Source organism: Onthophagus taurus, chromosome 3 (assembly GCF_036711975.1).
Source record: "Onthophagus taurus isolate NC chromosome 3, IU_Otau_3.0, whole genome shotgun sequence".
NCBI lineage: Eukaryota > Metazoa > Arthropoda > Insecta > Coleoptera > Scarabaeidae > Onthophagus > Onthophagus taurus.
Window position 1 is genome coordinate 4,150,864 of NC_091968.1, and position 23,091 is coordinate 4,173,954.

Here is a 23,091-nt window from a genome sequence, read left to right on the forward strand (position 1 = left end):
ATTCTTATTAATTATTTATTTTATTGAATCAAAAGTTATAAATTCACAAAATTGAAATAAACAAATAATTTTTTTATACATTAAGTTTTTAAGTTGGCACTATTTTCATTGACAGCTTAATAACATATGTTTATTTTTCACGGTGTGAGTATTTAAGTGCCTCTATTAGCAATTCTAATGCATTTTCCGTCGAAACATTACAATATTCGTAATTCTACTACTTGATACGTTATTATAGTGCGAGTTAATTAATTAAAAATAAAAATCCACACGGTTGGTCATCCTGTAAAAATAATAAGGTGGAATGTGAAATCCCTACTTATCTGGCCTTTGTGTTTTTATCTTATGTTGCGTGTTCAAGTTACGATAAGATCCCAGAAATCTATTGCGTTCATAGAATTCATGTATAATTCGTTACAATTTTAGTGTGTGTTACGATTCTTTGATTAATCATGTCTCAACCCGAATTTGTTAGCGAAGATCTGGACTTCCTTTATAGGCAATTTCCGACTCTTTCCCCAGAGATTATTAATATGGTGGCATCACAGCACCAATATAATATCCAAAGAACAGGTTTTTATCTTTATGAAATTGCGAAGCAAAGTACTAAAGAGCCAGAAAGTAGAGAAGAGAAATCAAGAATTGTCAACATAATAAGAGATGGTTGGAAAATAATTGTTTTGATGCGTGGACTCCCTGGGAGTGGAAAAACTCATCTTGCGAATGAAATATTTCGAGCTTCCAATATTAAATATCCCGCGGAACAATTTATTTTGAGTACAGATGATTATTTTAAGCAAGGTGGAGGATATAATTACGATGTTAAGAAATTGGAAATCGCCCACGATTGGAATCAACAGCGTTGTCATAAATTGATGTGTAAAGGTTTTAGCCCTGTTATCATTGACAATACAAATCTGGTAGCTTGGGAAATGAAGGTTTATTGTTTGATGGCAGTGGAATATGGGTATATAATTGAAATTTTGGAACCAAACACCGATTGGGCTTGCGACCCAAGCATTTTAGCCAAGAAAAATAAGCACAACGTTCCTAAAGATAAAATAATAAAAATGTTAAACAAATACGATCAATCAATCACCACTTCGTCTTTGGCGCGGGAATTTCAATTAAGATATAAGCAGAGTATCCCTCAAAAACGGTTGTTTCCTCCATTATTTATGGGACCAGAAGAAAATTATGCTAACTTTGATTGCAATGTACCTCAATGGAGAGGAGTGACAACAAAAAATTTGGCCAGCTCTAACTCGATGGATAATTTCGATTTTTTGTTTGGGAAAAAACCTGAAGATGAAGAACCGATTATCGAATATGTTCATCGTTTTGATACTAAAAAGGAAGAGGAGAAGGGAAATAATTCTAAGGAAGAAGTTAAGGTGGATAATAATGGTAGGTTTTAATATATTTTAAATAAATTTTAGATAGTTTATTATCTTAATTTTCTAATAAATTATTAGTAAAACAATTTTTATATTTACATTATAAATATATAGATAAATAGGAAATATATTTTGAATCTATGTTAATTTTGAGTCAATGAGGCTTCCATTAAATTAAACAAATTCTAACATTTTATGACTAAAATGCAAGATTGAACATCATTTTCTATATTAAATGATAAAAGAACTTTAACCCATTAACTGCCAAAATTTTTTTAAAATTTGCTTAAATACAGGGTGTCTAGCCCTTTTGTTTGCCATAGCAAGGAAACAAAAAATCATGTAAACAAGCAAACATCGCCAAAAAATGCGCCATAATTAATAAATATATTTTATTTGAAACATTTTTCTTTAAAACAACAAATGGCGAAGTTATTGGCTATATTCCAGGCGTCTGTGAAGTTAGCACCTCATTTTTTTAAAACTTCAAATTTCTCTTGAGTTCCCATTGCACCCCATTGAGTTCTATAGTTCTCTACCATTTTTATTAAAAGTTTCGCAAAAATAGGCAAAAACATCGATATCGACTTTTTGGGGTGCTAAGTTCACAAAACGAGATCACAAAATTTGCAATAACTATTAAACGAATGCACGTATCTAAAAACTTTATTAAAATATCTTTTAGAACTCGTGAGGTGCTATTCAGAACTCCCGGAACTTTTCAAAATTTTCACCCCTCCGGGACATTTACGAAATCTCAATGTGAACATTTGAAATCGCGCATAGTTTCTTAAATATTAGTTTTACGGCTTCGAGCCTTAACCATTTTCGTTAGAACTCGTGAGGTGCTACCTAGAACTCCTATCAGAACTTCCGGAACTTTTCAAAATTTTCACCCCTCCGGGGCATTCACAAAATCTCAATGTGAACACTTGAAATCGCGCACAGTTTCTTAAATATTAGTTTTACGGCTTCGAGCCTTAATCATTTTCGTTAGAACTCGTGAGGTGCTACCTAGAACTCCTATCAGAAATCCCGGAACTTTTCAAAATTTTCACCCCTACGGGACATTTACGAAATCTCAATGTGAACACTTGAAATTGGCACAGTTTCTTAAATATTAGTTTTACGGCTTCGGACCTTAATCATTTCTGTTAGAACTCATGAGGTGCTACCCAGAACTCCTATTTCTTAAATGTTAATGTTTAGATTGTCAATGTTAGATGAAAATAAACCGAAACATTTAAGAAATTTAAGAAATAGGAGTTCTGGGTATCACCTCATGAGTTCTAACGAAAATGATTAAGGCCCGAAGTCGTAAAACTAATATTTAAGAAACTGTGCGCAATTTCAAGTGTTCACATTGAGATTTCGTAAATGTCCCGGAGGGGTGAAAATTTTGAAAAGTTTCGGGAGTTCTGGCAGGAGTTCTGATTAGCACCTCACGAGTTCTAAAAGATATTTTAATAAAGTTTTTAGATACGTGCATTCGTTTAATAGTTATTGCAAATTTTGTGATCTCGTTTTGTGAACTTAGCACCCCAAAAAGTCGATATCGATGTTTTTGCCTATTTTTGCGGAACTTTTAATAAAAATGGTAGAGAACTATAGAACTCAATGGGGTTCAATGGGAACTCAAGAGAAATTTGAAGTTTTAAAAAAATGAGGTGCTAACTTCACAGACGTATATTCCAGACATTTGACACACCCTGTATAGGAAATTATTATTCGAAAATTTTTCATTAATAATGACACAATTTAGAATTAAATTATAAAAAGTATTATCAATTGCTTCGACTAAAATATTTGCAGATTTCCAGCACTTCCGGTTATACCGGAAGTCGCCACCTACTTTATTTTTTTTAATGAAACACTGTATATTTTTACATATTTGGATTTGTCTGTTTTCAAGGTTTATAAATAACTTTACTTTTTGCAATTTGATTCAGCGGTTCTCGAGTTATTCGAATTTTTCTAGAAAAATTTGCGCCAACACACATTTATTCAAAAAATCAGAGAACACTCGATTTTTGAGATATCAATTTAGGATTCAGAACATGCTTAAGCAACATGATGGAGTATGTTTTGGTGCCGAGAACGGCTGTCTAGAACGTTTGGTCATTTTACTATGGCACATTAAGTTTTCGAAATTTGGAAGTACCATAACTTAATTTTTTTAAATGGCACCCCCCATATTTTATTACTTAGTCGTCTTCGGTGTCTCATTCTACATCTTTTATATCCCATATGTCCCATACCTAAGATTAATGGTTTGGGAGATAATTAGGGTTTTTTAAAAGATGCACACATATTATATCACACTCCTTGTAGAACCCGTACCCATTTTGATGCTAGTTCATTTCCCTTTTGATCATAAGCGATAACACACTGTTCCCTGTCTGAGAGGTAAGATCTGAACCACTCTAGCGCAATACCTCGAATTCCCATTGCTTCCATCTTCATTAAAAGGGTGTCGCGATGAACACTATCAAATGCTTTGCTTAGATCCATCATTATGCAACCGGTAAGTTCGTTTTATTGTTTATTCCAGTTAGAATTTTTTCCATCAACTGAAAAATTGCTCTGGTTGTAGATATAGCCATTTTGTGACTTATTCAGTATTTGATTTTTGTAAATGTAGCTTTTAAGTCTCATCAGTACTATATTTTCAAAAACCTTCGCAACATTAGGTATTAAAGCGATTGGCCTATAATTCGAAAAGTCTGATTTGTCACCTTTCTTATACAATAGCCTTACTAAGGTTCTTTTCAGGTGGTGTGCATAAGTTGCAGAACCAAATGACAGGTTTATAATACTATTTCAAGGTTCAGCAAGATAATCGACGCAAGCTTTTAGAACAGAGATCGGAACTTTGTAGTAACCAACTGCAGACGTATTATTTAAAGACATTATGACTGATTTTAGTTGTGTTGAAAATCACATAATCGAGATCTTCAGATTGCTTATTTTGTCTGAGCGTATTGATGGTATTCCATGTAGCGCTTACTTTATTTTTAGCTGTTTCTATAAAATTGGTAAAAACAATTCTTTTTGATATCGCTATTTCGTTTCGAACATGTCGGGAGTAAATATTGTAATATTCTTTATCAATTTTACCCATTAACATTTCTTCATATGATGACGCTTCACACTCGTTTTGTTTTTTATTTCTTTTGTTAACCATTTATTAGTAGCCGATTTAACATTCATTTTAATTAAATTTTTCTCTGATTTTTTAATTATGCAATTATGTATTATATCTATGAACTTGTCATATAACTCGTCAGTCTCTTTATAGCTACTTAAAAAATTCCAATCAATTGTATGTATTTCAGCATGTATTTCTGAGAGAATTGTATTGCTAAATATACGTTTTTTAAGCATTTTTACTTGTGTGTTGCCATCTATAGTTGTTATTGGAAAAAATATCTTCTGCGCTGTATGATCGGAAAGAGTTGAAATGATTACTTCACTGTTACAACTTTCTATGTTCACATAAATATTGTCAATAAGTGAGCTGGAATATTCAGTTATCCGTGTTGGTTTGTTGATAGTTGGTCTAAAATTGTGTCGGTTAAGCATTTCTAACAATCTGAGAGTATTAGTATTTCTATTTTCTAGATTTATATTGAAATCACCAGTTAATAATAATTTAGTTTTCGATGTTTGCGGTGAACATTCTAATAGTATGTCCTCTAAAATGTTAAAAAAAGTCTTCTATATCCGATTTTGGTGATCGGTATATACAGATAATCGTTACGTTTTGTACATTTAATTTTATAGCACTACATTCAATAACAAATTCTTTACTTTTTTCTTTTATATTCATCAGCTCCGTGTACTATCATTACGTACTAGTATACAGCTGCCTCCATGTTGATTGTCTGTCTTGTGTAATTTTATCAAACACTGTAAGGTGGGATGTAGAGGGTTCATGGGCATGTATTTTTTGGTCGAGGGAAAAAATTTGTTTAAGGTATTTGAAGACTTTTTTAGTATATTTTTTAGTTTATTAATAAAAGAAGAAAGAGGGTCTTTTTGGAGTATGGTAATATTATTATCATTAAAGAAAGATATAAAGTTTTAGATATACAGGTGTATCTGAATGACTGCAACAAACTTCAAGGGGTGATTCTTTAGTGAATTTTAAGGGTACTTTGATATATGAACCATAGGCGTCTTCGGCTCCCGTAAGGAGCTACACCCCTCCAAAAATAGCGGAAAATTTTGGTTTAATTTCTTTTTCTCAAAAACCATAAACGCTAGGAAAATGAAATTTGGGGAATATGTTTAACTCATAATAGGGCACGTTTTGACCCTATTTGTACTTTCAATCTACCCTTCTAAACTACTAAATGTAACCACCCCCTTTGCATTTTTGCGAAATTTTTTGTTATGCAGATGATAAATACATTAGAAAGATTGGGAAAATTAGAAAAAGGGGTGTAGCTCCTTAGGGGAGCTGAAGTCGCCCATGGTTCATATATCAAAGTACCCTTAAAATTCACTAAAGAATCACCCCTTGAAGTTTGTTGCAGTCATTCAGATACACCCTGTATAGTTTATAGGCGTCTTTTACACTCCCGGTCCCACTATGGACAAGGGTTCCAATTTAGTCGTCGCTTTTTTTCCTTTTTTACTCGTCTGTGAGATAGCACTGTGAATTCCCAAGAGTACATCATGGTATGTACAGGATGGTTCAAATTCGATGTCCAAATAGGCTAACTCGGAAACTATAAGAGTTAGAAAAAAAGTAGCTTACATGTCATGATCTCGTTTTTCAAGAAACTGCTAATGCCGAAAACCTCAAAGCGCTATCATCTTTTGTTTTTCCCCGAGAAGCCAAAATTGAAAATATCGTAAAACCAACAAGTGCAATTATCTTGGTTATTATTATAGGTGAAGTATTATAACTACGACGTTATATGAACGCTTTTTATAACATTAAAATATTAAATTATAAAAATTAATTTATTAATTATTTATTTATTATTAAATTCGTTATTTTTTTCTGATTACAAAAATATAGGGTTTGATAGGTCTATTTCTTATTATTATTATTTTTTTTTTGTTATTTCTTTCCATCTCAATTTTAATTAACTATTTCTTAACTATTTATTATTGTTTTAGAATAAAGCTAAAAATAAGCTTTTTTTTAGTGTCGACAAAGAAATTAAATTTACAGGTTCCTGTAAATTATAACTAAAAATTAAAAAAAAAACATATTTCTCATATTTGAAACAAATACATTTGTTGAACTATTTAATTTATATTTGTTTTACACAAAAGTTGGAATAGATTGCATTATTTCACATTTTTTATTAATATTTAATATTATTATTAAATGACTTAATAAATTATTGATAGATGTCGCTCATATATATATTTTTTTTATTTTTTAATTCAAATAAACATAGCAACATTTATTTATATTCGAAAATTTTCTGAAGTGTCAAACATGTTAGAATATCACATATTAGAAAATAAAGTAAATTTTATATATAAATTTTTAGTTATATTATCGTAGTTTACAGGAAACTGTAAATTTAATTTCTTTGGCGACACTAAAAAAAAGTTTATTTTAAGCTTTATTCTAAAACAATAAGAAATAGACCCCATATTTTTGTAATCAGAAAAAAATAACGAATTTAATAAGCGAATAATCAGTGGTTGTTTCCATTTAAAAAAGCGAAAATTGTCATAATATTTAGAAATTTAAAACCGAAAGATTTTTTTTGACTACGCCATCAAATTCTCTGTAAAAAAGTGTCCATATAATGTCTTAGTTATAATACTCCACCTATAATAATAACCAAGATAATTGCACTTGCTGGTTTTACGATATTTTCAATTTTGGCCTCTAGGGGAAAAACAAAAGACGATAGCGCTTTGAGGTTTTTGGCATTAGCAGTTTCTCAAAAAACGAGATCATGACATGTAAGCTACTTTTTTTCTAACTCTTATAATTTCGGAGATAGCCTATTCGGACAGCGAATTTGAACCACCCTGTACTTTCATTTTGTCACAATGTTATATTTCTTTAAAATTTCGTTATATCTTATCCAGTCAATCCTAGCAGATAGTAATTGTACCTACGTGGCGTGAAGTCTAATAGTCTTCGTCCTGTTTGGTGTCTGCAGCTCAGTAAAGACTGGGAAGTGATCGCTGCCCAATGTATCATGCAGTATGATATGTAGCCAATCTAGCGAGGTCGCTGGAGGCAAGTAACGGTTCAAGTATATTTTGGTTATTATCAGCATATTATGAGAAGAATGTTGGTCGACCATCATTCAAGACTTGCAGGCTTCTCTCTGTATCAATTTGTGCTCTTCCTCTTTGGTTGTCAGATTCGTAGCCCTACATCTTGTGTTGACTGTTAAAGTCCCCAGTAATAATGTAAAATAATGTATTTCAATAACTAATCAACACTGTCAACTTAAGAAAACTAAAATTTGTAATACCATGGCAGAAAATGGGTTAAAATGATGTTCAACTCAACTAATAGTACTAATAACATGACACTAACAACAAACTATAGTATAGGTTACTAACAAGTCAATAAAAATTTCAAATTATATTTTAAGCTACCATACTTTACCCATCTATTGAATCATTAGAGCAAAATAAATCATCGGGCGAGATTAAAAACATTCAAAACGACCCCAACACAAATCAAGGTGAACTTAAACCGGACGAATCTAAAACCTCGGGAATTGAATCGAAAAAAAGTTACTCAAGCGAACTAAACGCGACAGAAAGTAAACCCGTAATGAATTTAATTGATTTATTGGATGATAATACATCCTCTGCCCCAAACACAGCTTTAAATCTTTATGGGGGTAAACGCATTAATTTTAAGAGAAACATTTGGCGTTGATTTAACTTTGTTTTTTTTTATTAGCTTTTCCGTTAATGCCCACCAATGTTTCATCAATTAATCAGATTCATTTAACCCAAACAACTCAAGATAAAAGTTCTGACTTAAAGTCATCAAGTTCAAACGAAAAGAATCATTTAACTGCTTGGGGTACGAATGAGAAAGCTTTACAATCGTGGAATACGGTTGTAAACGTCCCATCAACTAAGTTACCTATTGAAATGGATTTTGAAATTTATAAGAAAATAGATGATGCTTCGCGTCCGAGAATCCAACACTCTGATAAAACCACAAATACTCACGCCGATGATTTTCGTTTCGCTTTAAACTGTAAAGAAGCTGATGGAGTTTCGGTAATAAACACCAAAAATCGTTCGATTAACCCAAGTGGTATTGCAATTGTACAAAGTGTACCAAGAAAAAGAATCACCGTTGATATAGGTTGTATGACCATAGAGGAAGAGGTCGCAACAATCCCAGAAAACAATAAAACCCAAGTCGAGCAACAATTAAAAGACTTCTTTCCACATATTCCAATCGAATATATGTTGGAGATATACGACAAATGCAAACAAGATATAAATTGGACGATGGAGTTGTTATTAGAGACTCCGTATGATCCAAAATTAGAAGTTGAGAAAAAAAAAGTAATTGTTCAAAATGAACTTCCAACAAATAATTTTAATGATGCGGCTAAATCTTCCGAAACAGTATCGAAAAAGGATCAATTAAAACAAGAAAAAATTGAATTAAAAAAGCAATTCGAAGAAAACGTTACGTTTAAAAAAGAACATTACTCAGACTTTCTTTGGGGATTAAAAAATCAACGTCAAGGAACCTCTCAAACATCAAAAACTCCCCCAATAACTCCTCAAATTTCGACGGATGAAACTCAAGATGTTGATGATGATTTCGATGAAGAAGTTGTTCAAATAAATTTAGGTCGCGAATTGGTGGAACAACTCGAAAAACAGCTTGGGAATGAAGCGTTTATTAATAAAAATTTAGCCACGAATGTACAAATGCCTATTTCGATGGTAAAACAAATTCACGCACTTTATTTGCAATCGGTTTGTCAACAAATTGAAGAACAAAATTTGTTGGTTAATAAAGACGAGGAATATGCGCATAAATTGAATCATGAACAACAAGAGGAGGCTAATGGCCCGAATTTATCCGTGATTATGGACGAGCAATTAGCTATGTTTTGCCAAAAAAAAGAAAATGAACAATATAAAACGATGGCGCCACAAACATTAGCGATGATTATGAAAAAGAAAAAATTGTACGAATCGTTTCCAACTGTTAATAATGCCATGATCGATAAATTATTAGAGAGCCATAATTATAATTATGATGAGGTTGTTGATACTTTAATAGCTAACGTTAATCATAAATACATCGTTTCGGATGGAAATGTTCGAGAAGATCCAATTTCAGATGCATTGGTTCGAGATATGGTTCAAAATAAAACGATTGTTGAACAAGTAAAACAATTTTTGTTGTAATAATTAATTAATTGATTTAATTTTTTTTTGTTTAGATTAAAAGTGATGAAGATTACAATAACGCCCAACAATATCGTGACGATGCGATTTCTTACGCACAAAAAGCTCAACATTTACAAAACGTCGCGCAGCAATATCATCGTAAAGGAATGGGACAAGTGGCGGTTTTCTACTCGAAATTAGCGGAAGATTTGCGTCGTAAGCGCGATCTTTGCGATCAAAAAGCGACGTATTTTTACCTTGTCGAAAATTTTAAAAGTAAAGACACGCTCGATCTTCACTATTTAAAAGTTACCGAAGCTTTGATTTCTTTGGACATTTATATCGATAAATGCGTCTCAAAATTGGTTAAACCTACCGATTATTTTATTATTACCGGGCAAGGAAATCGAAGTGTTGGTGGAATATCAAAATTAAGACCGGCCGTTATTGGTAGATTAAAAAAAAGGAATATTCGGTAAGTAAAAATTTTTAACCAAGAATGGAATTAAAACTAAATTTCATTTTTAGATTTACTTTTATCAACGATGGTATGTTGAAGATTAAGTTACACAAAAATGTTGTTATGACCAATGATTTAAAAAAATAATCTATTTCCTTATTTTTATCTTCATAATAATTAAGTATCACGTTCTAATTTTGCCATATGTTTTATCATGTATTAGTTTCAACCAAGATAAAGAATAATCGTAACTATTAAATTTCTTTTAAAAACATTTCTTTATATTTGGGGTTTTATAAAGATTTATATCAAAATGTTATAGTTTTTTGATAAAGATTAATGTTTAAGGAAAAGAAATAAAATTAGTTTTGTAAAAACAAATTTGGTGGTTTTTTTATTTCATTTTCTTAATCAACAATATTACATATAATTAGTTTTAAAATTAAAAAATTAATAAATAACATGTTAAAAATTACAGTCTTAGGCGTGGGTTTATTTGTTTTTAAGATGATTTTGGTGAGTTCATGCGCATTTTAAATCTACGAAGAAATTCTTTGGCCTGTTTATCTCCTTGTCTATATTCCAAAGCTTTTAAAGCATCCGTATCTAAAAACATTAATAATATATTATTATATAATTATAGTATAATATATTATAATATGCACTGAGTAGAATACTATACTTTGTCCACGAATACTGTAGAAATTTATTCCATAAATTAATTTTTTTAAATAAATTTTTGAATAAAGTTTAAACGTCAATGTGACACAATTTCAATGCTACCAACTGTAACCAACTTTACAATAATTTGTCAAAATTAAATATCAATTTGATGAAACGTCATGTTTTTTTTTTTTTACAAAAATTAATTTATGCTTAAATCATACGAAAAAAGGAATTTGTTCACGATTTTTTAATGTTATACCTTTAGAAAGTCCTAAAACAATTAAATTGACGTTTTTTGGAATTTTAACGTTTCAAATAATTATTATAAGTCTGTCAAGTTGATTACCCGTGAATAATAGCTCATTATATGTGAGTAGCATACTATATTTTGTCCACAACTACTGTTGAAATTGATTCCATAAATTATTTTTTTTAAATACATTTTTTAATAAAGTTTAAACGTCAATGTGACACAAATTCAATGTCACCAACTGTAACCAACTTCACAACAATTTGTCAAAATTAAACGTCAATTTTATGAAACGTCACGCTTTGTTTTTACAAAAATTAATTAATTTATGCTTAAATCATTCGAAAAAAGGAATTTGTTTACGATTTTTTAATGTCAAACCTTTAGAAAGTCCTAAAACAATTAAATTGACGTTTTTTGAAATTTTGACGTTTCAAATGATTATTATTAGTCTGTCAAGTTGATTACCCGTGAATAATAGCTCATTATATGTGAGTAGCATACTATACTTTGTCCACAACTACTGTTGAAATTGATTCCATAAATTATTTTTTTTAAATACATTTTTTAATAAAGTTTAAACGTCAATGTGACCAAATTCAATGTCACCAACTGTAACCAACTTCACAACAATTTGTCAAAATTAAATGTGAATTTTATGAAACGTCATGCTTTGTTTTTACAAAAATTAATTAATTTATGCTTAAATCATTCGAAAAAAGGAATTTGTTTACGATTTTTTAATGTCAAACCTTTAGAAAGTCCTAAAACAATTAAATTGACGTTTTTTGAAATTTTACGTTTCAAATGATTATTATTAGTCTGTCAAGTTGATTACCCGTGAATAATAGCTCATTATATGTGAGTAGCATACTATACTTTGTCCACAACTACTGTTGAAATTGATTCCATAAATTATTTTTTTTAAATACATTTTTTAATAAAGTTTAAACGTCAATGTGACACAAATTCAATGTTACCAAGTGTAACCAACTTCACAACAATTTGTCAAAATTAAATGAGAATTTTATGAAACGTCATGCTTTGTTTTTACAAAAATTAATTAATTTATGCTTAAATCATTCGAAAAAAGGAATTTGTTTACGATTTTTTAATGTCAAACCTTTAGAAAGTCCTAAAACAATTAAATTGACGTTTTTTGAAATTTTGACGTATCAAATAATTATTATTAGTCTGTCAAATTGATTACCCCTGAATAATAGCTCATTATATGTGAGTAGAATACTATACTTTGTCCATGACTACGATTGAAATTGATTCTATAAATTTATTTTATTAAATTTCTTTAAAAGTTTAAACGTCAATGTAACACAAATTCAATGTCACCAACTGTAACCAACTTCACAACAATTTGTCAAAATTAAATGTTAATTTTATGAAACGTCATGCTTTGTTTTTACAAAAATTAATTAATTTATGCTTAAATCATCAGAAAAAAGGAATTTGTTTACGTTTTTTAATGTCAAACCTTTAGAAAGTCTTAAAACAATTAAATTGACGTTTTTTGGAATTTTAACGTTTCAAATGATTATTATTAGTCTGCCAAGTTGATTATCCGTGAATAATAGCTCATTATATTTGAGTAGAATACTATACATTGTCCATGACTACGATTGAAATTGATTCTATAAATTTATTTTTCTAAATTTCTTTAAAAGTTTAAACGTCAATGTGATACAAATTCAATGGTACCAACTGTAACCAACTTCACAACAATTTGTCAAAATTAAATGTCAATTTTATGAAATGTCATGTTTTTTTAAATTAATTAATTTATGCTTAAATCATACGAAAAAAGGAATCTGTTTACGTTTTTTTTTAATGTCAAACCTTTAGAAAGTCCTAAAACAATTAAATTGACGTTTTTTGAAATTTTGACGTCTCAAATGATTATTATTAGTCTGCCAAGTTGATTACCCGTGAATAATAGCTCATTATATTTGAGTAGAATACTATACTTTGTCCATGACTACGATTGAAATTGATTCTATAAATTTATTTTTTTTAATTTCTTTAAAAGTTTAAACGTCAATGTGACACAAATTCAATGTTACCAAGTGTAACCAACTTCACAACAATTTGTCAAAATTAAATGTGAATTTTATGAAACGTCATGCTTTGTTTTTACAAAAATTAATTAATTTATGCTTAAATCATACGAAAAGAGGAATTTGTTTACGTTTTTTTAATATCAAACCGTTAGAGAGTCCTAAAACAATTAAATTAACGTTTTTTGAAATTTTGACGTTTCAAATAATTATTATTAGTCTGTCATATTGATTACCCGTGAATAATAGCTCATTATATTTGAGTAGAATACTATACTTTGTCCATGACTACGATTGAAATTGATTCTATAAATTTATTTTATTAAATTTCTTTAAAAGTTTAAACGTCAATGTGACACAAATTCAATGTTACCAACAGTAACCAACTTCACAACAGTTTGTCAAAATTAAACGTCAATTTTATGAAACGTCATGTTTTTTTACAAAAATTAATTAATTTATGTTTAAATCATACGAAAAAAGGAATTTGTTTACGTTTTTTTTAATGTCAAACCTTTAGAAAGTCTTAAAACAATTAAATTGACGTTTTTTGAAATTTTGACGTTTCAAATGATTATTATTAGTCTGCCAAGTTGATTACCCGTGAATAATAGCTCATTATATTTGAGTAGAATACTATACTTTGTCCATGACTACGATTGAAATTGATTCTATAAATTTATTTGTTTAAATTTCTTTAAAAGTTTAAACGTCAATGTGACACAAATTCAATGTTACCAAGTGTAACCAACTTCATAACAATTTGTTAAAATTAAATGTGAATTTTATGAAACGTCATGCTTTGTTTTTACAAAAATTAATTAATTTATGCTTAAATCATACGAAAACAGGAATTTGTTTACGATTTTTTAATGTCAAACCTTTAGAAAGTCCTAAAACAATTAAATTGACGTTTTTTGGAATTTTGACGTTTTAAATAATTATTATAAGTCTGTCAAGTTGATTACCCGTGAATAATAGCTCATTATATGTGAGTAGAATACTATACTTTGTCCACGACTACTGTTGAAATTGATTCCATAAATTAATTTTTTTAAATAAATTTTTGAATAAAGTATAAGCGTCCATGTGAGACAAATTCAATGTTACCAACTGTAACCAACTTCACAACAATTTGTCAAAATTAAACGTCAATTTTATGAAACGTCATGTTTTTTTACAAAAATTAATTAATTTATGTTTAAATCATACGAAAAAAGGAACATGCACCAGTCACTCGTATTAATGAAGTTGGGAGCATACGTTTAATGCTGGATACTGTCACTTATGGCGTTGCTTTCGATTACAGAACCCATTTTGTCAATTTTTTGAGTTGTCAGTTTGACTGGTTTGACCAGGTTTGACATAGTAATATTTTTAATTGCGTTGTATTGTGTACAGTGGAAGAGTTGCTAGCGATTTGAAGAAAAAGCGATTTGTTGTTGTTGCTTTATAATAAGTACACTTCGATTGATGGGGAAGCAGCATTGGATAAATGCAATAAAATTAAAAGGAAACGATGTGGTAAAAATAATAATAAAAAAATTAAAGAATAGTCTTTGTTATTCATTTAAAAACTTTTTAATAAACCCTGTACAATAATAATTTAATGCCTAGTCATGTTTTTTAGATGTTTCTTTGTAAAACATTGTAAACGACAAAATTTAATGTGTTTGATAAAGGACTCCATTGTTGACTTCGGTCAGTAATGTTAAATATAAAAAAAAAAATAAAATTCCGAAGAATGAAATTTATTGGTTCTCAACTACCGGTTTCGGAAAAAATTTCTGTCGTCAGGTTGGATGGAATTTTAATTTTTTTTATATTTAAAATTTAATGTGTTTAATGTTTTGCACAGTTTGTAAAGTTTTGTCGCCAAGCAATGTTTTCGTATTAAATCATCGATAAACCTTTCAAATAACAAATTTAAATTATATTTCTCGCCTGCCAATGATTTCAGCGCTGTAGGTGACAGTATCCAAAACTAATTGCGCATTTCAATCAAACGGTTATAGTTCCCATCTATATAACAAATATATTATATCTTATCTATGAAAAGGAATTTGTTTACGTTTTTTTTAATGTCAAACCTTTAGAAAGTCCTAAAACAATTAAATTGACGTTTTTTGAAACTTTGACGTTTTAAATATTTATTATTAGTCTGTCAAATTGATTACCCGTAAATAATGGTTATTCACCGCTATTATTTACTCCCTGAAAAATGACTACCATTTCGTTTTAGAAAACTCATTGATAAGGTAGGTATATATTATAAGATAGTCGTGGACAAAACCTTTTATTAACATTTTATATTATTGACGTGGATTTGGCTTATTTTAATGTTATTGTTGATATTTTTGTAAGAATTTGAGGTCCACAAACAAATAAGTAAGCCTTAACTTTTATAGCAACTCTTTGATTTTAAAAATCAGGTTTTAGTATAACAAGTTTAAGTACTTTTTATTCTTAAAAACACCTTTTTACTTGTAATTACCAGCTTGACAATACTTTAGCAACTAAACACTTAAAACTTACCTAAAGTTTTTGGTCTATGCAAATACAAAACTAATTGTTGCGAATTAACACCATTACTTGGAACATCTTTAAAATGCATAAAAGCTTCTCCAATATACTGATTGTTGTAACCTAGCATATCGTAATCTTTACAACTAAATAAAATCAAACCGTTTTCCAAATTTCTTTGATCGGTAGTCAATTTCCTATAACATCATATTATTATGAAGTAAAGAAAAAAAAAGTTTTAGTTACACTTACAGCGTAAAGTGTTCGTCGTAAAGTGGAAATAAAGTTTTATGTTGAGTTTGAGTTTTTGGTTTTGTTACATTCGTGAATTTATCTTCAGGTAAAAGATGAATTCTTACAAAAGAATCTGTTGATCCTATTAATTAAATAAAATTATAAATAATAATTAAACAATAACAACACAATTACCATTAGAATCCATAGCCACTAAGTTCTTTCCATTTAAAACTTCAATTTTTAACTCGCAATTATCAAATTTACACTTAATCGTTAACTGCCCCAAATTCGAATCTTTTTTTTCTTGTTCTTTCCATAAATCTAAATGAACTTGATGGATTAATTCGGACGTTTCTAAACCATTTAAGTACAATAAATGTTCGGTTTTTTTTAATTGTTCGCATTCTTCTTCAGTGTCGTTTAATTTAAAAGAATGTTTCATTAGTTTTAACGTTTCATGTAAATTTGAGAAGAACGATGGTGGTCGTCGTTTCTAAAATTAATTAATTAATTAATTTGATTTCTTTTTTAATTAATTTTACCTCCAAGTTGGATTGTATTAAATCGGTTAAGATATTATTTAAATAAATAAAAATAATATCTAAAATGCGGCTAAAATTTTCTTCGTTTAATTGATCGTGAAGTGTGTGCAAATTATCATCTAAATATCTCATTACTTTATCGATGCTATTACAATCTTGTTGGAATAATTCTGCTCCTTCTATGAGAAGTCGCTTCATTGATGGCGTCATCTAAATTATTAATAATTAATAATAATTTAATTTAATAATAAATAAATTTAACCTTTTCCGCAACGGTTTCAAGTAACTCAATAATTTTATTTTTAACGGTATCAACTGCATTAACAATAACGGTGTCTAAAGTGTGTTGGCATCTTTGCGCTTCTAAGGGGCTTTTAATGTCACCTAATTTCTCGATTATTTTCTCCATCTCCATTTCTTTTGTGAACGGTATTAAATGTTGCAAAACGTAATCGATATTGTTGATGGCAAGACACCATTCGTTGGTTACTTGAAATCGTTGCTCGTAAACGTCTTTTATATCGCCCATTCCTTCGACGGCATCCGAAACTCTATCCGCGTAATAAACGCAACATCGGCAAATATCATCAATGATTTTCGCGATGAACGTGTAAGAACCTTCGACGTCGGGCCAATTTAATTCCTGCCAAAAAACTTTTATTTGATAGAAAATGCTTAATGAATCAATAGCCGATGAGCTTATTTTCATTTCTGCATCGACCGGTACTAATTTATCCAAACTAACGGCTTTATCGATGCGTTGGAGAGCTTTGTAAAGCGCGATATCGAGCCATTGCGCTACGGCGCTGTAAAACCAGACGTAAAAGTTTTTTATTTCGAAGGTTTCGTGTTCCGTTGGACAAAGATCTGTCCCCAAACTTTAAAAAAAAATTATTTTAGGTGATTTATAAAAAGACTATAAGACATAAATAAAATTCCATCGAACAGATTACAAAGAATTCAAATAAAATTATTGAAATATGATTTAAATGTTGTATACAAACCAGGTAAATGTTTATTAATCGCGAATGCTATTAGAGCATGTAAAAGGACAGAAAAAATAACTGTACCTGATTTAAATGATTTAGTTCACACTATAAATATGTCTATATGGTTCCAGAAAAAATTAAAAAATTACATGTAACACATTTTGGAATGACAAAAACCATCGCATAAGCTAAAACATTATTTTATTGGCAAGGAATGATAAAAGATATAAAAGAATAAATAGCCAAATGTAGAATGTGTGTGAAGTTTCAGAACAAAAAACCTAAAGAACCTATGATTATAACTGAACATCCAACATTACAGTTAGAGTTAGTTAAATTAAAGCAAAAGAATTCGGAAGAATTAATCACTATATTTTCAATACACGGAGTTCCACAAATAATGATAGCCGACAATATGCCTTTCAGCTCTAAAAAATTTCAAGATTTTAGGTATTGTATGGAATTTTATAATTAAAATTTCCAATCCGTATCACCCTAAAAGTAATGAACTAGCAGAAAAGGCAATTGGTATGTGTAAAAAATGTTAAAAAAAGCAATGGAAGGAGATTTAGACCTATATAATGTTTTAATGGAATATCATAGAACACCAGTTTTAGGTACAACATTGTCACCTGCTGAACTTTTATTTAGTAGAAGAATAAAAACTATATTACCTATAAGAAATGAACTATTAAGACCAAAAATTATAATGAATTTTACAAAAACTTTAAACAAAAAATAATGTAGTATACAGATATAAGAATAAGTGGGAACCAGCAAAGGTTATCAAATTGAATAATACTCCTAGATCAATACAATAATAATAATAACATTTATTATTATATATAAAAGATGAAAACAATAAAATAAAAAGAAGAAACACGATAGATATACAGAAAGAATCGAAAGAATGGAGTGTTGTAGCAGCAATTTTTAAATCTGTAATGGAAGGGACACAAAAAGATATTACTCAACAGAAGAATAGTTTCAGTAAACAGTCGACAGCCAATAATATTGCAATCTCCAAGCACTTAGTAGTGCTTTGGCAGCAGTATATAATCTTCTGAAAGCATTAAATAGTCTTTGCCAACAATATCTAGCTTTCTCCAAAGAATTAGTAGTCTTTCCAACAATATTTAGCATTCTGAAAGTAGTTAATAGTCTTTTGAAAACAGTATCTTGTCTTTCCAAGCAGATAATAGTGTCTCCCAGCAGTATTTAGTCTTTTCCAAGCAGGTCGCACTCTTTTCCAGTAGTATATAGCGCTCTGAAAGTAGTAAGTAGTCTTATGGAAGTAGTATCTCGCCTTTCCAATCAGTTTGTAGTTGTTTGTTAGCACTATTTAGTCTTCTCCAAGCAGATTGTAATCTTTTCCACTAGTATCTAGCATTTTGGAAGCAGTAGGTACCTTCTTTGAAGAGCATATCTCTTCTTTCCAGGTAATTATTAGTCTTTTCCAGTAGTATTTAGCATTGTGGCAGCATTAGGTAGCTTTTTGGGAAGCATATCTCTTACTTCCAAGCTGTTATTAGTCTTTTCCAACAGTATTTAACATTCTGGACGCAGTAGGTAGCTTTTTGGAAAGCATATCTCTTTTCCAAACAATTATTAAAGTCTTTGAAAGCAATAAGTGGTCTTGGAAGCAGTATTGCGCCTGTCCAAGTAGGTCAAAACCTTTAACAGCACTGTTTAGCGTTCTGGAAGCAATAGGTTTTATTTTGAAAACAGTATCTAGTCTTTTCCAAGTAGGTTGTGGTCTTTTCCTGCGGTATCTAGCATTTTAGAAGCAGTAGGTAACTTTTTGAAATAGTATATCTTCTTTCCAAGCAGTTTTTAGTCTTTTACTAGCAGTATTTAATCTTCTGATAGCAATAATTAGTCTTTTACAAACAGTAGCTAGCATTCAGGATCACTAGATGGCGCTAATAACTACTAAAAAAAATAATCTGATAACAATAATAAGTCGTGGAACGGATATCCGGCAACTATCCGGTATCCAGCCTATCCGGCAATTTTTTAAAATCCGGCCAGATACCGGATAGTTACCCGGCTTTAGTCGGATATTTTTTAAACCTTTTACTTAGTACTCCACCATTCACAGCAATTAGTATCTCTTTTATTTATTTATTTAGCATTTATTGCCACAGATAAAAATACAAAATTACATAAGATACACTTAACTTAAACAGTAAGCAGTATCAGCAAATGGATCATTTTATCGCACAAGCGATCTCTACCAAATGACCCAACAGAACAAACAAAAATAAAAATAATATTTACTGAATATGGCAAGTAGTGATCAGATATTATTAACATCACCAAATAAGATTAAGCAAGAAAAGAAAAACACAGAGAAAAATAAAGAAAAGACACGAAAAGAGAGATAGAGAGCGGCTAAAAGAAACCAAAAGAACCTGTGGGATATCAGTTGCCAACAAGTAAAAGCAGTTGAAGAGAGGAAAAAAGAGAAAGACAAAGAACAAAGAATCAGGAAACAGCCAGTCGAAGGGCAAGCAAGTGGCTCTTTAAAACATGTCTAAAATTAGTAATTCTAGAAATATTACGAATTTCAGAAGGCAGTCCATTCCACAGCGCAAGCGACTGATGAACGGGAAATGTAAGAATAGTATCAGAACGTGAACGAGTAGCAAGCTCATGAGTTGATAATTGCTGGAACCTATCTGATAAGTACTTTGGGGTGCAGTTATGAAGGATTTTAAATAAAATGGTTAATAAACGAAAGGATCTACGTCTCTCACAGGTTAACATCTGAATGTAATCGATACGGCGTTACATGATCTTTTAGGTGTTGGACACTGCAGATAATCAAGTTCAACCCCAATAGGACTTTTTCAATTGAATACAACTTTATTTATCATTAGCAATCTCATTGTAACAATCCCAATACGATGTATAAAATCTCTTGTTGCAGTTTCGTGTACTTTTCGTTTCTTCGCTTGTAATTCATCATCACATTCAATACTAACAGAACTGTCGCTGTTATCACTTTCGATTATTAATTAAAGTATCCTCTTTTTAATGCAATAAGCCATTTTGAAAAATCACTTTCAGTTGTTGAGAAATAAATTCTTGAAATGATCGACAAATTTTTCGAATTTTGCAATTTTCACCGATTAAGTTTTAAAAATTCGTATAAAATCCAGTTTTTGGAATAGGAGTATGAAAATTTGCCAAAATGTCAATAAAAGTGTCTTCTTTCCAATGGACCAACATGTTTTGAAAAATAACTTTTAGTTTTTGATAAAATTTTCGATGTTGCAATTTTCGTCGATAATTTTCAAAATTCGCTATAAAATTCATTTCTTGAAGGATTCTTGTGGAAATATCGCCAATTATTAATTACAGTAGCCTCTTTTTAGAGTTGCTTCGTTAGTTAAATCAGCATCAAAAAAATTCATTTTGTATCTTGGGTCTAAATAAGTTGACATATCTTATCAGCTTTCAAATATCGCAATAATGTAGGGTATCACTTTAGAAATGTACCAGAAATTATAACCATAATATGCCGGATATCCGGCCGAAGGGTATGCCGAATATCTGGTATCCGGCTTTTCGCAGAATCAAAGAGTTAAAGAGGAGGTAGGGCATTAGGTATAGATTTTAGGTTATCTTTAGTTTATAGAAAACCTAAGAAACAACCGTATTTCACTCGAAAATATGAGTTTTAACCAAATGTGTTGCGAAAATATATGGTTACCACACAAAATATAAGTTTTTCGATAAGTTTAACACTTTTCCGTACTTTTTCATTATTTGTAACAGCTTATTTCATGTGATTTCCCGCCGATTAAAAAAAAATGTCGATTTTTAAGCGACATGATGTTTCTTGAATTATATCCGTTTCTTTTAACCCATTTAGGACCATAGTTGCGTTAACGCAACGTTCGCAAAATGATTTTTTTTTAATATTTAAAAGCATTGATTTTTGATCAGAAAAATACTATTCGTTTAAGAAGGATTTGAGCACACCTATGCAGTTTTTTGTCATAGATAATTCAACTTTTAAGCGTAAATATAAATTAACAAAAATGGTGAAATTTTTAGCATGGTAATATAATTTTAAAAATATTGTAAAAAGGAACCTGAATTTTTTAATCCTGAATGTTTTTCATATACAGCATACTTCATAGAACAAGAATGTGGATGAATAACTAACTATTTTTACAAAATCTAGTTTCCAAGTGACTTTGAAGTTGAACGTTGCGATAACGCAACATTGGGACCTAGCACCTACCAGTAGGTATACATATGAATTGCATTCGTAAACTTGTCTGAAGTTGTTTTTGTGACTGCAAATAGTTGGTTAGGGTGCATTCAGGCGGTTATTAATTAAATAAAAATTAAAAATTGCTATCTATAATAAAAAGAAAGAATATAATATATATTTTAATTATGTTTATTCAACGAGTCGGGTTTCATTTACGCTCCAAATTACGACAAAATTGAGAATATTATTGCTAGTAATAAATGTTATTGATTTTAGGTGTTATTGTTTACGCAAATATAATTTTTGACACCTTTTTGTTCTTTTCAAAGAATGCTTAAAAAAAGTTCATTATGTACAGTCATGTTCGCGGGAAATGCACACTAAGCCAGCGGCATGTCGGATCTTACAACAGCGCTTGACCTTGAGTGTGCATTTCCCGTGAACATGACTGTACATATAATATAATTTTTGTAATAAGTGTGGAAAAGTGAGTACATCACAATATTGTGACTCAAGAACATTTTATGATGGTATGTACAATTTTATAGTGACAATTTGACCAATGAGGAAGATATTAATGAAGAAACTAACGGTGGAATATAAGATTTGCCATCTGATATTGTCGGAACATTTGAAACACTATTACCAGGAAAAAAATGGTGGTGGCCGTTATTTATAAATGTTAAACTTATAAAGGCTTGTATGAAGCCTTATTAGTGTCAACAACAATTAAGATACACCAGAGGACGTGGTTCCACAATTAGGTATATCAGAGCACGATAGTATTTATGTGCATCAAATGTAAATTTCCATTTACTATGGAGTTAGTCCCAATGTTGCGTTAACGTAACATTCAAAAAATCTACTAAAATGTATTATGTTGTATTTTATATTTTAAATATTGTTTCTAAAGATCTAAATGGGTTAAGTGCTTCCTGAAACCATACGAAGCATGATACAACATTTTAAGATTCAGAGTCAATTTCTACACACGCTGTATTTATTACTGTCGAATAAGCCGAATAAGCGTCAACATTACAAAACACGAATAGAATAATTTAAGCATTTCCACTTCCTTCCCCGTATTAATCTGTTATATCTACCTTTTACTATACTTACATTACAAATCTTTGTATGTATAAATATAATTCGAATAAAGTTGTTCCAACGACCATAGGTTGATTGGTGTCTACTTGTTTTATGTTGGTAAATCCAACGTGGGGCATCCTAGCCATTGTTTCGCTGACGTGTTTCACTTCCGGTTCGATGAGGTCGGTGAGTTTATTTTGATAAATCTTGTATAATTCTTTGGCATATTTAAAATTTAATGATCTTAAAAAAAAATGGTTATTAAAAACAAAAA

The 23,091-nt window shown here is 30.1% G+C and overlaps 2 protein-coding genes across 7 annotated transcripts in view; one reads left to right on the plus strand and one right to left on the minus strand.

Moving 5' to 3' along the window:
• Window positions 1-116: 116 nt before the first annotated feature.
• On the plus strand, window positions 117-10,605 carry LOC111417505 (NEDD4-binding protein 2). 2 transcript variants are annotated; one of them, XM_023049806.2, is made up of 5 exons: window positions 117-1,407; window positions 7,982-8,236; window positions 8,299-9,761; window positions 9,818-10,239; window positions 10,293-10,605. In XM_023049806.2, exons 1-5 carry the CDS (start codon window positions 453-455, stop codon window positions 10,369-10,371), a joined length of 3,174 nt encoding a protein of 1,057 aa, XP_022905574.2. In that variant the 5' UTR covers window positions 117-452; the 3' UTR covers window positions 10,372-10,605. The 2 variants fall into 2 exon arrangements, with proteins under 2 accessions (XP_022905574.2, XP_022905575.2); XM_023049807.2 differs by having other exon boundaries at window positions 8,015-8,236.
• Window positions 10,587-23,091, minus strand: part of LOC111417503 (C2 and C2B_Munc13-like domain-containing protein staccato) — a 36,848-nt gene continuing 24,343 nt past the window's right edge. For all 5 annotated transcript variants that reach the window (XM_023049800.2, XM_023049802.2, XM_023049801.2 and 2 more), the window contains 7 exons: window positions 22,848-23,060; window positions 16,774-17,389; window positions 16,512-16,721; window positions 16,162-16,462; window positions 15,985-16,108; window positions 15,745-15,929; window positions 10,587-10,830 (listed from right to left, as the gene is read on the minus strand). In XM_023049800.2, coding sequence (XP_022905568.2) covers window positions 10,727-10,830; window positions 15,745-15,929; window positions 15,985-16,108; window positions 16,162-16,462; window positions 16,512-16,721; window positions 16,774-17,389; window positions 22,848-23,060 — 1,753 coding nt within the window. In that variant the 3' untranslated portion in view covers window positions 10,587-10,726. The remainder of the gene's footprint in view (window positions 10,831-15,744; window positions 15,930-15,984; window positions 16,109-16,161; window positions 16,463-16,511; window positions 16,722-16,773; window positions 17,390-22,847; window positions 23,061-23,091) is intronic.